The sequence below is a fragment of the Pipistrellus kuhlii genome, unplaced genomic scaffold, assembly GCF_014108245.1.
Source record: "Pipistrellus kuhlii isolate mPipKuh1 unplaced genomic scaffold, mPipKuh1.p scaffold_m20_p_1, whole genome shotgun sequence".
NCBI classification, from domain to species: Eukaryota; Metazoa; Chordata; class Mammalia; order Chiroptera; family Vespertilionidae; genus Pipistrellus; species Pipistrellus kuhlii.
In genome coordinates this window covers 28,166,169-28,184,445 of record NW_023425404.1, presented here as the reverse complement: position 1 = coordinate 28,184,445, position 18,277 = coordinate 28,166,169, and the positions used below count along the sequence as shown (strand labels likewise).

The following is an 18,277-nucleotide window of genomic DNA, read 5'->3' as shown; positions in this document are numbered from 1 at the left end:
GTTACTCTTTTATTACGTAGATAGGCATAGTCCATGTATATGGGCAATAGGGTAGTGAAGACATGGAGGGGCAGAGGCTGGGAGAATGGGGGTAAAGGGAAGGAAAAGGAGAGATATCTGTAATATTATCAATAATAAAAAGTTTATTTTAAAAAAGTAAAAAAACAAAAAATTCTCTTTTACAGATGTTCTATATATGAGAATTATATTATTATATAAGAATTGTCATATATTCTATTTATAATATGCCTCTCTATATAGAGAATATATAATAAACCTAATACAACATATATTATATTATGATATATATCTCACTCTGAGTCCTTTTTAGGGTTATGTTATTACTTTCTTAAAATATTATAAACAGAATTTAAAAGATAAGGTTGTGTCCAGATAACTATCAGGATAAGACCAGCTAATATTCAAGATTTTTTCAAACACAGTAACTGAGTAGAACCAAAAAATTCAGGGAGCTCACTGCTATGGTTTTACACAGGTTACTTAATCTTGGCACTATTGACATTTGTGTAGGATAATTCTTTGTTGTGGGAGGCTGCCCAATGCATTATAGGGTGTTTAGCAGCATCCCTGGCCTCTGCCCACTAGATGCCAGTAACACCCTTAATCAAAAATAACTCCTGACATTGCCAAAAGTCCCCAGGGGGCAAAAGTGCTCCTTGTTTAAGGACTATAGTTTTAATATCATGAGAACAAAACAGATACAACTGCCAGCTGTATGATCCCACTGTGGAGTCAACTGTAGTTAAACTAGAGTTACATTATATTTTAGTTCAAAATACATTAGGCTAGAACTAAGTTAAATTAATTATACCAGTTTTCGTCTACAGCAGAGCTATCCGATACAGTAGTTAGCAGCCACATGTTGCTACTGAGCACTTGAAATGTGGCTACTCTAAAGTGAGCCGTGCATTAAGCACACAATATGCACTTGATATGGAAAAAAAAAAAAAAAAGAATGTAAAATATCTCATTTTTTATGATAAATGAACTATTTCGGGTATACTCACTCATAAAATATATTATTAAAAATAATTTCACCTGCTTGCTTTTACTTTCTTTAATGTGGCTACTAGAAAATTCTAAATTACATATATGGCTCATATTATAGAAATTTGAAATAATTTAGTATTATTTTTTAATGAAATAAATTCTTAAGTCTATTAAGTAAGCCAAATAGATCTTGGAAAGCTTTCCACAGCCCTATTGAATCAGCTCACTTTTGAACATCATAACTCTTATCATGCCTAACTGATTTTTCTGCTTTAAATACATTACTTCTATTCCATTGCTTTATTCTCTATAATTCAATCCGTTCGTTTCTTGCTGCTGATTTATCCTCAGGTTGTATATCATTCTCCTGAATGTCAGTTTCTTTCATACCCTCAGGACCTTTCCTAGTGGGATGTTGAGATGCTGCAGCATCCATCATACGTAGAAAATCGTAAGCAGGAAGAGGAGGTTTCCATTCCTGAGCAGATAAAATTGCTGGAAAAAATATATAATCAAGGGTTAACGATGAACAGATCAAAAAAATCATCACATAAATATACTAAAAAATGGTGGGTGTTTTTTAAAATATATTTTTATTGATTTCAGAGAGGAAAGAACAGGGAGAGATAGAAACATCAATGATGAGAGAGAATCATTAATCGGCTGCCTCTTGCACGCCCCTTATTGGGAGTCAAGCCTACAACCCCGGGCACGTGCCTTCACTAGAATCAAACCTGGGACTTTTCAGACTGCAGGCTGACGCTCTAGCCACTGAGCCAAACCAGTTAGGGCAAGAAAATGTTTTATTTTTTAAAATATATTTGTAGAAGTGAAAACTTTATCACTTTTACTTACCTAAGCAAAACTATTTATTTTACTACATTATTTAAGAAACTTGATACATTCCTCACTAGTAGCTATTTTTATTTTTTATATTTGTACACTATCATATTGTAAATAAAGTTAGGAAGAAAACAAAAGATCCACCGAAACCGATATGCCTCAATGGATAGAGCATCGGCCTGCAGACTGAAAGGTCCCAGGTTCGATTCCGGTCAAGGGCATGTACCTTGGTTGCGGGCACATCCCCAGAAGGGGGTGTGCAAGAGGCAGCTGATCAATGATTCTCTCTCATCGATGTTTCTAGCTCTCTATCCCTCTCCCTTCCTCTCTGTAAAAAATCAATAAAATATTTTTTTAAAAAGATCCATAATCTCCCTGCCAGCTAATCCTGTTGAAGTTTTAGAAAACAATAATATGTTTATGAGATTACCACATCAATAGGTACAAGTCAAAATAAAAAGGTTTCCTGCCCTCCGCTGCCTTTATCCCAAAGAACTGAAAATGTTTCTTATGAATGATTCAAAAATAAATTTTTGGCACATGCATATTTACTTCTTATCTATACAAGGATTTCCTAACATTTTAAAGCATTTTCCTCTTTTGAAGCTTTTAACATCCTTTGTACATACTTCATTTTATAAAAATAATTATAGATAGTGATAATTAAAAGTTATTTTGGAATCAACTATACTATAGACAGATGGATTGAATTAATTCTTAGATGGGCTTCTTATAGTGAATCTTAAGCATCATTTTTAAATTGAATTTATTAGGGTGATATTGGTTAATAAAATTATACAAATTTCAGGTATACAATTCTATAATACATCACATGTATATTGTATTGTGTATTTACCACCCCAAGTCAAGTGTCCTTCCTTTTAAAGCATTGGTCACTAGAAGAGGAAAACTGATTTGAGCTTGATATCATGATAATATATATGATAAGATATATATGAGATTAATTAGCTAACTTTTCTCCATTTAGTACACAGATCCTACAAAACAATTTTAGAAGTTAGTGGTCCGTTTAAAATACTATTTTGAGAAATGAACTATATAAGGAAATATGCCAAGTAAACCTTTTAAACATAAATTTCAGTGAAAGAATTAAAAAATTAGCAATGTGAAAAAAGTAATGAATGTCCATAAAATATAAACTTAAGCATCTCTCATAAATCAAATAAATATATTTTAAAACTTAGGAAATTCATTTAAATTCTAATTTCCTAAAATGGACTAAAGTTCAAACAAAAATCTGCACATATAAAGTGTATTTATATAATTGGTTCAAAAGGACTTAATTATATAAAATCCTAGTACCTGGAACATCAGCAGGATATTAAATGTAAGCTATCCCTTTAATTTCAAATTATTGTTGCCAGGTTAGCAGATACAAAAGTGACAAATACATGTAGTAATAGTTTCTTGAATGTAATGAATAGGAGATAACAATAACTATTAGTAGTTTGCCAGATGCAAATAAAGTATCTTTACTAAAGACATTAAAGTGTCTTTAAGAAAAGTTCAACTTAAAGCATAGCACATATTTAGCAGTATTTTTTAAAAAAAATTTTTTAGCAGGATTTTAAAAAGTAAACACTGCAGCCTAGTGGTCTGAGATGTAGACAAAATACCTAAAACCAGGTATCACAATTCTGCTAGTTATTTGCTGAGGGAATACTACAAAGGTCTTAATGTAGTTTTAGAATCAACTGCAAATAAAACTGTACTCTCATTATGTATGGGTAATAGATACATTATTATCAAACTATTAATAGTAGTAATAATAATAGCTAGCATCTATTACTACATACCAGACATTATTCGTTTTAACCTTATAATCCATGAGGTAAGTATAATTATTATTCCAGTTTTATAGATGAGAAAGCCTAGGCCTAAAAAGGTCAGAGAATTTGACCAAAGTTAAGTGTAAATCCCAACTAAAATTTCACAGAAATGAAGGTGAGGCAGACTCCTGTGGCACCTGTCTCAGATCCCCTCCCGCAGAGTGGAGAGTAGGCCCTGCCAGCACAGAAGGCAGGACCCAATACAGACAAGTACTTCTTCCTGCTGCAGAGGCTGCTGGAAGAACTCAAGAATAGGAACAGTGACAGAAAGAAATCATGGAAACCCCTCAAAGAGTGAGTGGGAAAGGCATTCATCCAAATTGCAATGGAATGCCCAGCTGGAGTGGCTCAGTTGGTTGAGCATTGTCTTGTGCACCAAAAGGTTGCTAGTTTGATTCCTAGTCAGGAAAATGGAATATTACTCATCCATAAAGAGAAATTAACTACTGACTCATGCCATAACATGAGTGATCCTTAAAGTTTTATGTTAAGTTATTCCATTTGTATGAAACTTCCAGAATAGGAAAATTTATAAAGACAAATTAGGGGTAGTTGGGGTGGGAGGAGGGAAGAATGGGGAGTGATTGCTTATGGGTATAGGATTTTTTTTAGGGCGATGACGATATAGAATTCAACAGAAATAATAGTTGTACAGCCTTGTGAATATACTAAATACCACTGAACTGTAGGTTTTAAAAGGAGGAATTTTATGGTTTGTGAGTTATGTCCTATATAATAAAGAGCTAATATGCTAATTAGACCAGATGGTGGAACCACCTTCTGGAACAACCTTCCAAAATGACCAGTGGGCGGGGCTGCGAGGCAGCCGGGACTGCAAGGGCCAAGCCCCTTACACAAATTTCATGCATCAGGCCTCTAGTTTCCATTAAAAAATACCATCTACAGACTACATACACATAACTACCTAATTCAACAGAAATGAAGCAGACCACCTGGGAAAAACAGGTGTGCTACAATGACTAATGCTTAAAATAAATTTAAGTACCTAATTAAATATATGCAAATATGCATAATGGTATACTCACATAATACATGCTAGTTAAGAGATAACTTTGTTTGTGTATATATACATATATTCACCTACACAGACACACACCTTACTTCAGAATTCTATCATGGAACAGTGTCAAAATATTATTATAATAGTAGAGGCCTATTGCAAGATATTCGTGCCAGAATATGCTTTCCTTCCTCTGGCTTCACTCCCCGCTACCCGGGAGCCTGCACGTCCCTGCTCCTGGGCCACCCAGAGCCAGCAAGTCCTCGCTTCTGTCTGGAGCACCGCACCAGTAGCTCCCTCTCCGCCCTCCTTGCCCCCATAGCAGGCTTCACTCTGCTCAGTTCCTGCATATGCAAATTAACCTCTATTTTTGTTGGGTTAATTTACATACTCACTTTGATTGGCTGTGGGCGTAGCACAGTGATGGTTAATTTACTTTGTTTCTCTTTTATTAGGTAAGATAGTTTATCTGATACCCTGTAACAAAATACTTGAATAGCACCTCAGGAGACTTAATTATATCAAATTTCACACTATTTCTTCAACATTCTAAGGATCTAGGTTATTACAAATTAACTTACTTAAATTATAGCAATAGACCTTTTGTTGCCATAATTGTACGATATGTAAATTAACATATGCACCTATACCCGTGGTTGGCAAACTGTAGCTTTCGAGCCACATGTGGCTCTTTGGCCCTTTGAGTGTGGCTCTTCCACAAAATACCATGGCCTGGGTGAGTCTATTTTGAAGAAGTGGCGTTAGAAGAAGTTTAAGTTTAAAAAATTTGGCTCTCAAAAGAAATTTTAATCATTGTACTGTTGATATTTAACTCTGTTGATTAGTGAGTTTGCTGGCCACTAACCTACACCACAAGTATAAATTCACATGTTTTAGAAAAGTAGAAACTGATTTATAACATATCATAAATCCAGTATCATAAATCCTAAGCCAAGTACTATTTTCATATGGTTCAAAACTCTAGCTCTAGAATAAGAAAGATCCATGTTGGAATCCAAGATTCCTCATTTACTAGTTAATTATATGACTTTTAACTAGTTACTTAACTTTTCTATAGGCACTACTACTTTATATGACTCTTGTGAGAATTAAATGAGATAATGCATGTGAATAACGCAGCATTTTGCTAAACACCTAGTAAGCATTCCATAAATGTTAGCTTTCAAATTTAATACATTTGTTTTCTGTGAGTAATAATACCTATCACATGGGAGATTGTCCCATGCTATCAGCAAATTAATATTTATGATACTTATAAACATTTACAATTCAACTAAACTATTGTTCAAGTTTAAAAATCTACAAAACAAAATACATAATGATGTGTATTAAACAAAAGAGAAAACTTACTGATATGACTTTCTAGGCCAGCTTCTAATTTCTTAAGCCACAACAAAAGGTTTTGCTCAGTTATAGCCTGGTCTGAAGGAAATGCAAATACTTGGCCACCTGAATGCAGATTCACCACAACAAGAACAGGAAGGGGAGGCAGAATTTCAAAATACACCTGCAAGATTCCTCTCCCCACAGGAGTGTTCTTTCTACAAAAGAGAGCAATTGAACATGCTAGTTAATATTTATTTCTATAACAAAACAATGAAAATAATAGTTGGTAGAACAATAACCTTTAAATATAGTTTCAAGCCAGTAAGTTTATTTTATGAAAAGATGTCCTAATAACTATGAGGTCTTTAAGCATGTTATTAGTAATCAGAGTCTGAAAAGTTTCTTTTAACACAGGGCAGTGTGTTTCTCTTAGGAGGAAAAAAGGCAACCAATGAGAGCTTTAATGAAAAACAAGCACAGTCCAAAGGCTTAACAATTCTGGCTTATCATCAATAAGTTCCTTCCAAGTTTAGCCAAGTATCTAATTACATATCAGTTCAAAAATTAAATGGCTACAAACTACAAAATAACAAGATACTTAAAATATATACTTCTTTTTTCAGATAAAACTGTCTTTTTGGGGAACAAGGAGAAAAGATTAATTTCAAACTAAAATTATTTTTTAAATTATGTTCACAGAAGGAAACCATAGTTTAAGATAGCTAGTTCTCTTAATACAGCACATTCCACATTATGGAAAATACAGTTTTACAAGTTAAGTACCTGAGATACTTACAAGTTAAGTACCTAAAAATTCTGTCCCATGCAGTTGGTTGTGCTGTTTGAGAACTCTTCAACAGAAAAAAAAAAAAAAATGTATACTGCCCCATTCTTGTAATTTTCAAATAAGTCAAAAATAAAATGTCTTTCATATGATGAATTTGAAGAATAGTGTGTATATATGTGAAATATATAGGTACTTAATGTAACAAAGCCCATACATCTAGAACACATACCAGAAAATACTGTTTGTGAATACACTGAAAATTTCTGTAACATTTAGGCTGCATTTCAAAAATAGAGACATATAAAAACAGAAACTGAAGGAAAATGCCAAAATACCAGTTTATTTTTCTGTATTTGCTCAAGGGACATTACTTTTAAAATCAGAAAAATTACTACTTTTAAAAATTCATTGTATGTCAAAAGCAAAAATAAACAAGTGGTACTACAAAGCTTCTGCACAGCAAAGGAAATTAACAAAATGAAATGGCAACTTTCAGAAGAGGAGAAAATAATTGCAAATCATATCTGATAAAGGATCCAAAATAATTGAAGAACTCATAAAACTCAACAATGACAAAAAAAAAAATCCGATTTTAAAATGGGCAGAAGAATTGATTAAACATTTTTGCAAAGAAGACATACAAAGGCCAAAAGGTATGTGAAAAGATGCTCAGCATTACAAGTCACCAGGAAAATGCAAATCAAAACCATGAGCTATTTACCACCTGCCACCCGCTATTATAAAAAAGACGAGAGGCCTGTTGAACGAAGAGACTCGTGCAATAGGCCTTCCTTCCCTTGGCTTCCAACACTGGTTTTCCTCTGGCACCCGGGACCTCGGCATTTGCTCTGGCCAGAGTCTGCCATCTTTGTCTTTGCTGCAGGCTCTGGCAGGTTTGTCTTTGCTGCTTCTCTGCAGACTCCAGCCAGAATCTGCTGTCTTCATCTTTGCTGCAGACTCCAGCTGGAATATGCCATGTTGGTCTTCGCTGCAGACTCTGGAGTCTGCAATCTTATCTTTGCTGCAGCACTCTGCTCCTATAGATCCCTTCACCCCCAGCCCTCCCTCTCATAGCAGGTGTCCTGCCCTGCCTGGTCACTTTGCACCTGGAGCACTGAGTGGCTGCCATCTTTGGCCTTCTAATTTGCATACTCACTCTGATTGGCTGTGGGTATGGCAGAGGTACGGTCAATTTACATGTTTGTCTATTATTAGGTAAGATAAGAGATTACAAGTGTTGGTGAGGATACAGAGAAAAGGAAGTCCTTGTGCACTGTTGGCAGGAAAGTAAATTGGTGTAATAGCAAACAATATGATGGTTCCTCAAATAATTAAAAACAGAACTAGCTTATGATCCAGCAATCCCAGTTCTGGGTATGATTCCAAAAAAAACAAAACAGGATGTCAAAGAGATTTCTGCATCCTCATATTCATTGCAGCATTATGAATTAAATGTGCTATGTAACTGTGTGTGTGTGTATAAAACCCTAATACGCAAATAGACTAAATGGTGGAACTGAACAACCGGTTGCTATGATGTGCGCTGACCGCAAGGGGGCACGCACAAAACATGGCAGGCATTGGCCACTGCAGGATAATGGAGCAGGTGAATTGGGGCGTCAGATCAAGGCGGGGTGCCAGTCACTGTCATTGGAGCAAGCCTCTGGTAGTTACTGAAAATTCTTTGCTCCCATGCACCATAGTCCTGTCGGGTGCTCACACCTGCTGCTGGCGCTGGCCCCAATTGCTCAGTGCCATCAGTGGGTGCAAGCCGCAGCAATCACCAGCACCAATCGCCCCTCAGGGCTTCTCCACCTCCCCTGCTCCTGAGGGGCAATCAGAGCCGGCAGCTGCCTCTTGCTCCCACTGCTGGCACTGGACCCACTTGCACCCACTCTGCTCACACCTGTACTTGGCTCTGCTCACACTCTGCTTGCATATGCTGCTGGCACCAGCCCCAATTCCTCCGTGCTGTCAGCATGTGTGAGCGGACCAGTGCCATCAGTACATGAGAGGAGAAGCGGCAGGAGTGGGGCTGCCAGCAGACAGGGGACCGAGGGCCACAGCAGGAGGAAAGGGGCAGGGGCACGGAGGATGGGCTGAGACCCACCCCTATGCCCACCACAGCCTTACAGCCCACAGTTCCTTTCAAGGTGCATGAATTTGTGTGTGTGTGTGTATGTGTGTGTGTGTGGGTGTGTGGGTGTGTGTGAATAACACACAGAGAATATTATTCAGCCATGAGAAACAAGGAAATCCTGCCATTTGCAACAACATGGATGGAACTTGAGGGCATTATGCCAAGTGAAATAAGTCAGGCCAAGACAAATACTACACAGTATCACTTATAATACATGAGGAATCTAAAAAAAAGTCACACCTCTATAAATAGAAGAAAAGTGATTGCCAAGGACTGAGAGTTGAGGAAAATAGGGAGAGGTTGGTAAAAGGGTACAAACATTCAGCTGTAATATATCTGAAGCTCTAATATATAACATGGGGACTATAACTGATAACACTATATTGTATAAGTAAAATTTGCTAGGAGATTAGAAATTAAATTTGTTCTTACCCCTCCCCCAATGTGTGAGTGTACGTGTGTGTGTGTGTGTGTGTGTGTGTGTGTGTGTGTGTGTAAATAGGTGAGGTGAGGGGTGTGAGAATTAATTAGATGAAAGAATCTTTTCACAATGCATATACTATCTAATAAAAGAGTAATATGCAAATTGACTGTACCTCTGCTACACTAAAAAGCCACGCCCATGAGCCAATCAGGAGTGAGTATGCAAAATAACCCAACTAAGATGGCTATGGCCACAAAGCGAGCAGGAGGTTTGGGTTTCCCCAGCAATAGAGGAAACCAAGCTTTCTGCACACCCTGGCCAGCCCTGGACTCCACTCAAGGGTACAAAGTTTTAATTACAGAAGATAAATATATCCCAACAAAAATGGGTGTGGCCACAGAGTGAGTAGGAGGCTTGGGTTTCCCTGGCAGTGGAGAAAGCCAAGGTTTCTGCCTGCCCTGGCCTGCCCTGGCCTCCGCTCAAGGCTACAAAGTTTCAATTGTAGAAGATAAATAAATCCCAGATACCAGGGCCTCCACTTGGGTTGCCGGGGGCCATGGCCAGCCTGCAAACCACCACAAGCTGCTTGCCCAGGCACCCCACACCCCAAGGGAACCCCCATCCTGATTCGGGACACCCTTCAGGGCAAACCAGCAGGCCTCTATCCTATTTAATAAAAGAGTAATATGCAAATTGACCATCACTCCAACACACAATATGGCTGCCCCCATGTGGATACAAGATGGCCACCACAAGATGGCCTGCAGGGGAGAGCAGTTAGGGGTGACCAGGCCTACTGGGGAGGGCAGTTAGGGGTGACCAGGTCTGCAGGGGAGGGCAGTTAGGGGCAAACAGGCTGGCAGAGGGTGGTCAGGCTGGTAGGCAGAAGTAGTTAGGGGCAATCAGGAAGGCAGGCAGGTGAGCAGTTGGGAGCCAGCAGTCCTGGATTGTGAGAGGGATGTCCAACCGCCCATTTAGGCCCAATCGTACTGGGTTCAAGCCTAAATGGGAAGTAGGACATCCCTCAAGGTGTCCCAGATTGGAGAGGGTGCAGGTTGGGCTGAGGACACATACCCCAACCCCTGCCACACACGAATTTCATACACTGGAACTCTAGTATATCATAACGTAAGTTTAAGCATCTTACAATTTATTTGTCTATTATACCTCAATAAGCCTGGGGGGAAAAACCACAGAGAAAAAAATTATTGTAGTACATAAGTCAATCTGAAAGAAGGTCATTTTACATCATCTAAGAGAGTTTAGTTATTAAAATATCATGATGACATGTACATTGGTCCCAAAATATTAACTCCAAAAGTAGAGAACAAAAATATAATTACACTTTCTTTACCTTTTACATAATATATATATATTACACACACACACACACATATATATATAATTGATTTTTTTACAGAGAGAAAGAGAGAGGGATAGAGAGTTAGAAACATCGATGAGAAAGAATAATCGATCAGCTGCCTCTTGCACACTCCCTACTGGGGATGTGCCTGCAACCAAGGTACATGCCCTTGACCGAAATTGAACCTGAGACCTTTCAGTCCACAGACCGATGCTCTATCCACTGAGCTAAACCGGTTTCGGCTACTTTTTACATATTATAAGTTAAAAATATACTTACAGATTTAACCAGCAAGGGATAACTGAATCCAGGTGTTTCTCTTTTGCCAGTGTCAACAGTGCCTTTTGATACTGAGGGTTTATGATGCCATCACTGAATAAAATAAGTAATGGTTTCTGAAGCCTTATATAGGTGGGAAGGTTTTCCACAGTGATTTCCGGCTATTAAATAGACAACAACAAGGGGAATGATGATGCATAAAATAAAAAATACTGTTCAAATTGTTTCTGCAGTTTTAGTTTATAAAATGTAATTCAAGCATATTACCATTTAAGTGATTTGCTATACTAATAACTAGAAATCTCAGGAATGTTTTTTAAGCCAATTTTATCTTAATAAAGTTATTTTTAAAATAAAACTACTACAGAATTTGAAAATAAATTAACTTAAAGGAGCATCCTGTTTTACACATCAAATTATTTCTTATGCTAAGATCTAGGCGGAGTAGACAATGTACTCATGACAAACAAAACTTGTATTATAATTTTATTGAACACAAAATTTTTAAAAAAACTATCAAGCTGAGTTTTAAAGAAATACACTGAATGGCCAGATTATTATGACCACCCCATGAGTACTTCAATACTGCATCAATTCTTCTTGGCCTTGACCACAAAATGTTGAAAGGTGATACGAAGAATCTGACACCATGCCTGATGAATAGCACTGTCCAGTTCTGTGAGGCTTGATGGTTGTGGAACCAGCTGCCTAATGGCTCTTTTAACTTCGTCCCACAAATGCTCAATTGGATGGAGATCTGGTGATTGTGGGGGCCACCTAAGCAAGGTAAAGTCTCCCTCATGTTCTTGAAACCACTCCTGCAAAATATGAGCACTGTGGCATGGCACATTGTCTTGTTGGAAGAAGCCATCTCCATTGTTGGGATACGCCATTAATTTGATAGGATGATCAGCAACAATACTAACGTTTGTTGTGCTGTTCAGACGTTGTTGTTCCACACGAATTAAAGGGCCTAAATCATGCCAGGAAAACATGTTCCAAACCATAACGCTGCCCCCATCAGCTTAAGGATTGTACTTGTGCATGTGGGATGCATGCTTTCATGCTGTTTCCGTCATATTCTCATTCTACCATCTGCATGATGCAAATGGAAATGTGATTCATCGGACCACATGACTTTTTTCCAATGCCCAACTGTCCAATCCTTGTGTTCCTGTGCGAATTGAAGACATTTTATCTTGGTAACTGCAGACAGCAAAAGTGTTCAAACAGGCCTTCGGCTTCCATATTCCATACCATGTAGTTTACAGCTAATTTGCCTAAAAAAGTCAGGTGGTCATAATAATCTGGCCACTCAGTGTAATATTTTGACATTTATGATTATTTAAAATAAAAATCTTACTGTTTCTTAATATTATGGAATTTTAGCATAATTAAAATAATTTTTAAAAGCTGTACATTTACATAATGGAATACTACTCTGCTATAAAAAAGAAGAAAACCTTAGCCCTGCAGCAGCATCAATGGACCTAGAAAGCATTATTTTAAGTGAAATAAGCCAGTCAGAAAGATAAGTACCATATGATTTCACTCATACATGGAATATAATAAACAAACTGAACTAACAAACAAAATAGAAACAGACTCATAGATAGAGAGCAGGCAGAGAGCTCAGGGTAGGAGAAGGATGGGGCGGGGGGAGGGGGGGGGTATTTACGTTCATGAATAAAATTTCCCAAATAAGAACATAACAAAAGAAGAAAAAAGCATTGAGGACGTAATTGTATAATGGCCAGAGGGTTGAAGGAGTATCTGGAGAGGATTGAATTGTAAAAGCCAAAGGAAAAGAATACATTTTTTTAAAAGGAACGGCACAGTTAACAGTTTTATGTTTTTCCCCACCCCTGTCTACCCTTCCTCCCCTCTCTATTTTATACAAAGTTTTGATTGCTACTGAGAAGCTAAGGAGAAACAGAAAAGGTCATCAAATGTGGTCGTTGGAAGGGTACCTTTTCTTACCTGAGTATGTAAGAGGCTATAATTGTGTGGGTTCTAGTATTCTTTTATATATATATATATATTTTTTTATATATATATATATATATTATTTTATTTTTTTTTTTTTTTACAGAGAGGAAGGGAGAGAGATAGTTAGAAACATCGATGAGAGAGAAACATCAATCAGCTGCCTCCTGTACACCCCCTACTGGGGATGTGCCCACAACCAAGGTACATGCCCTTGACCGGAATTGAACCTGGGACCCTTGAGTCCACAGGCCGACACTCTATCCACTGAGCCAAACCGGTTTCAGCAGTTCTGGTATTCTTATTCATAGTAAAAGCATAAAAAGAACGTAAGGTATCTAAGTGTGATAGTGTGGGATATATCATTGCTTATATAATTATAGTGTATTTCATTTGGGGGCATTATTTACCAAGGCTACTTTGTCATCAAGTTCACTAAAATAAAAAATTGATGCCGCATTAAAAATATCTACCATCTGGTCATCCACTCCTCTTTCCTACCCAGATGAAGGAACCAAAGTCTGTCTAGTGCTTAAGGGCAGACCAGGAGAGGAGAGTGCTGCTCTAGACATTACATGCTCTAGACTTAAACCTCCAGCGCGGAGCAACGTTAGGAAATTTAATAACCACTTGAGAGTGTTTTCATTTACGGTAATGCCACAAACTAAAAGCAAAATAATTTTTATTACAGCTGTTCAGTATCAAGAACACCGCAAACCAAAACATTGCAAACTTGAACAACGCCACAATGCTTATCATGTTTGTGTAAACTAGAAACATATTTTAATAGTTAAGTTTGTCCTAAGTTTCTCAGCCATAAAGATTATAATCTTAATGAATAAAATTGATATTAATTTTTACCTATCAGTTAGGCAAAAAAAGGTAAAATGATACAAATCGCCTGTTGGGCAAAACAAGAGTATCAGAAGCCTTAAAATGTGTCTACCCTTTGAAACAGCAATTAAAATTCTATGAATTTACCATAAGAATATATCGTGAGCCAAAACTGGTTTGGCTCAGTGGATAGAGCGTCAGTCTGCGGACTGAAGGGTCCCAGGTTCGATTCCAGTCAAGGACATGTACATTGGTTGTGGGCATATCCCTGGTGGGGGGTGTGCAGGAGGCAGCTGGTCAATGTGTCTCTCTCCTCGATGTTTCTAGCTCTCTTTCCCTCTCTCTTCCTCTCTGTAAAAAATCAATAAAATATATATTTTTTAAAAAAGAATATATCATGAAAACATGGAAAAATTATCAATAAAGATGGTCCCTGAGTAAAACAATCAAAGACAACTTAAATATACATCTATAGAAAACTAAAATAAATTGTATTCCAGTACAACAGAATATTATGCAGATATTAAAACAAAAACATGCCTATCTTTATTTCTTGATGAAACACATGGAAATTTTTTAAACTTTGGATAATATAACACCAAATTTAAATTTGTTTAGAGGTTGATTCTAAATTACTTCATCATAGTTTTTTGTATTATCTGGAAAAAACAGTTAAAGGCTTGTAATAATTCCAACAATATTACACTACATATTTGTTAAAAGAAATATATAGCCCGCTGGTGTCTCTCAGTGGTTGAGCATCGACCCATGAACCAGAAAGTCACAGTTTGATTCTCGGTCAGGGCACATGCCTGGGTTGCAGGCTGGATCCAAAGTAGGGGGCTTGCAGGAGGCACAGATCAATAATTCTCTCTCATAATTAATGATTCTATTCCTCTCTCCATCTCCCTTCCTCTCTCTGAAATCTATCAGAACCTATTTTGAAAAAAAAGAAATAGGTGATTCCATATCTCTGGTAGAAAATGTGCAAGATGATTGCAACATGTTATTAAAGACAAAATTATTACTTGAGTCAGAAAACCACATCCTGAAAAATATTAATAATTTGATTAATTATAATCTGTAAGTTTAATTTGGAGAGTGGTGAGGGAACAGAACCAATGTGACAAAAAGATTTAATAATTAAAACTATGGTCATTTATTTGAACCTAAAATGTAGTCATTCAGATTATCACAACAACATAAAAACAAGATATATGTTCAGTATTTATACTGATAAAAGTGCTCCTTATATCACTTTATAGAAAAGCATACATTTATAATAATTTAGCTATGTTTAATATAAAAGAAAAACAACTGAAATCAAGAAATGCATATTACATATTTTGTGTCCCTGAATACACTATTATACAAAGCACTGAAAAAGGCCTTTCATAAGTCAATATTTGTTCTAACTGTATAAAGAATAAAAATACTAGCTAGTGCTGGCCGGTGTGGCTCAGTTGGTTGGAGCATTGTCCTGCACACCAAAAGGTGGTGGGTTCAACTCCTGGTCAGAACTCAAACCCAGGTTGTAGGTTCAATCCTCAATCGGGTGCATATGGGAGGCAGCCAATCAATGTTTCTCAAATCATCATCTCTCTCTCTCTCTCTCTCTCTCTCTCTCTCTCTCTCTCTCTCTCTCTCTCTCTCTCTCTCTCTCTCTCTCTCTCTCTCCCCCCTCCCCTTCCCCCCCCCCCCCCCCCGCTCTGGAATTAAAAAGAAAATCAGCTAACATTTGTTGAGTGTTTACCAGGGGCCAAACACTGAACACAAATAATCTCCGTTAGTCTTTACGTAATGCTCGGCAGTTGCTACTATCACCTACATTTTACACTGAGACACTGTAAGTAATCAAGCCAAGGATCTAAAGCTGAGCAATCTGATTCTCCAGAACCCATGTGGTTTATACCAAGTTTCAGCCTAGATTAAGTACTTCAACTGGCTATCAGCCACACTGGCCTCAGAAATAAAAATAATCCAAAGACGTGGAAACTTTTGGCAGTGGACTAGAGAAGCTTCATGCATAATGAGTGAACAATAAAACAGCAATCCAACGAATCCTCAGTCACAAACACCATGCCATATGCCAATAAGAACTGGAAAATCGCATATTAAAATAAACTACCTTTAACTCATCTAGATATCCCTATTTCAAATAACATCCTTATTATAAAATATACTCACAAATGTTTCCAGTAATGCATTTGTTATTATTTGAACTATATCTTGAGCATGGGTGTTGGCTAATGGAATGCTCTCTACTTGTCTTTCTTTGTGTCTGGCAAGCAGCAGGGCTGGAAGAGTTGCAGTATATTTATTTGACCTACGGAGAAACACATATTTAAAAATTTCAACTAAATAATAGCAAGTCATCAAGAACATAAACAATGAGGCCAAGGAGTCACAGTGGAAGGCAGCAAATGGGAAGCCCTAATACCAAGGAAATAATAACTCAATTTACAGACAAATTTATCTTTGGTAGCCTTGACGACCAGGATTGAAAGAAAGCAACAGATAATAATCTACCCAGATTTTTTTTTTTCCTAGAGAACGTATTCATCAAGAAAATGTCTAAACAAGATTAGGAACACATTGAATAGCTCTCAAACTTTCTGGACTGCTCACCAGACTGCTGAGCAAGGAGATGGGCATTTATTAGAAATCTACTCTGTGCAGGCACTACACCAGGTGCTTTTAGTTAAGTTTTCATTTAACCCTCAGAACAGCCCTATAAAACAGCCACCGTTAGCCCCAGCTTCCAGAAGAGGAAACCAGTCCTCGAGGGTGATAGATAGCAGAGAGAGAATTCAAACCGAGGTTCTCCAGATGCGGTCTGTGCTTTCTCCACTGTAACAGCCCAATCTGCTCCCTCCTGCCACTACTTTTGCTAAGTAAATCACTAAAGTAAATATGAAAAAAATGCTTTGTGTGAAATTACCAGTGATATAGTCACATCTATATCATGTAAAAAACTCCAGTTAGAACAAAGTACCAGGTATAACTCAATTAAAACTCTGGGAGAAATCTGGAAAAACTTTGATTTATATATATATATGGCAAATCAAAACCCAAACATTCAAGAAGTAAAAATCTCTCCCCCTCCCCTCCGCACCTGTTTCCCGCAAAATGCAACAATTCCAAAAATTAAAACTACAGGTAATAGCCTGGCTGGTGTGGTTCAGTTGTTGAGCACTGGCCCAGGAACACAAGTCACTGGTCAGAGGACATGCCCTGATTGTGCACTTGATCCCCAATAGGGGGTGTGCAGGAGGCAGCCAATCAATGCTTCTTTTTCATCATTGATGTTACTATTTCACTCTCCTTCTCCCTTCCTCTCTGAACTCAATAAATAAATATATATATATATTTTAAATGTATGCATTTAAAAAATAAATTAAATAAACATATATATTTTTTTTAAACTACAGAACCCAAAGAGGACAATTTTTTTTTAAGAAGATAAAGTCATATGAATCCAAGGTTGCTCCTCTGGGGGTACTATGTAAAAGAATATCTAAAAATCCTAAATAGCCACATGGTACTTTCCAGATCTTCCTAGAAGAAAATTAAAACTTTTTTAATTTTCTGTGTCTGCCCTATCTTTTTGTTCAACTATGTAAAGACAAGCAATATGTTATTTTGCAAACTTCTTCCTTCCTAAAATTAGAAGACCAATAAACTTACAATATCAAAACATCTTCTTCAGAATAAATTCCAGTGGTAACATATCCTTTTAGGTACTTTCCAGCTTCAGTGAAATCTTCTTGTGCTAAAAATACACAGACAAGACCGAAAAAAAAGAAATCTTTAAAATTATGTGTGCTACTCAACTGGTGAAGAGATTTATAGAGAGTACTTTGTTATTAATTAATTACAATAAACATTTAAGTGTAAATCTTATATAACATAATAGTTTTAAAATAAATCTGTGTCTTTTGATATTTGATTATGACAGAAATGTAAACTGATGTAATACAATATGGTTCCCTAAACAAATGTACTCTAAATTTGAAAGATTTACAGCACTCTAATCATACACATTTATTGAATAAATATTTGTTGCTTTTTAAAATTTACTTCTAAGGCTGGATAAATGGAGACAACTTTCTTATATGGAGCTTGGAAAGAGAAACTGGTATGTGGAATGATATACACATTATAATCACAAAACCTAAAAGCAATATACATAGGCAAGAACAGAAGGCTGGAAATTCTCGTTCTCTAGAATGTCTGTGTTAGGGTTCTGCAATTAGGAGGGATTTATGTCTTTTTTATTTACTATAACCTGTTTTTGTTACTTTTGCACTTTGATTAATTTGTGTAACTGTTTTTTCTCATTTGGTGGAATAGATATTCAAAATTAAAATATTATGTCTATAGATTTCTGAA

General features: G+C 36.9%; 1 protein-coding gene across 4 annotated transcripts in view; it reads right to left on the bottom strand.

The window, feature by feature from the left end:
* Nucleotides 1–351: 351 nt before the first annotated feature.
* Nucleotides 352–18,277, bottom strand: part of TXNDC16 (thioredoxin domain containing 16) — an 80,373-nt gene continuing 62,447 nt past the window's right edge. For all 4 annotated transcript variants that reach the window (XM_036436416.2, XM_036436407.2, XM_045580678.1 and 1 more), the window contains exons 17-21: nt 17,573–17,657; nt 16,073–16,211; nt 11,066–11,226; nt 6,097–6,287; nt 352–1,506 (exon numbers count right to left, since the gene is read on the bottom strand). In XM_036436416.2, coding sequence (XP_036292309.1) covers nt 1,319–1,506; nt 6,097–6,287; nt 11,066–11,226; nt 16,073–16,211; nt 17,573–17,657 — 764 coding nt within the window. In that variant the 3' untranslated portion in view covers nt 352–1,318. The remainder of the gene's footprint in view (nt 1,507–6,096; nt 6,288–11,065; nt 11,227–16,072; nt 16,212–17,572; nt 17,658–18,277) is intronic.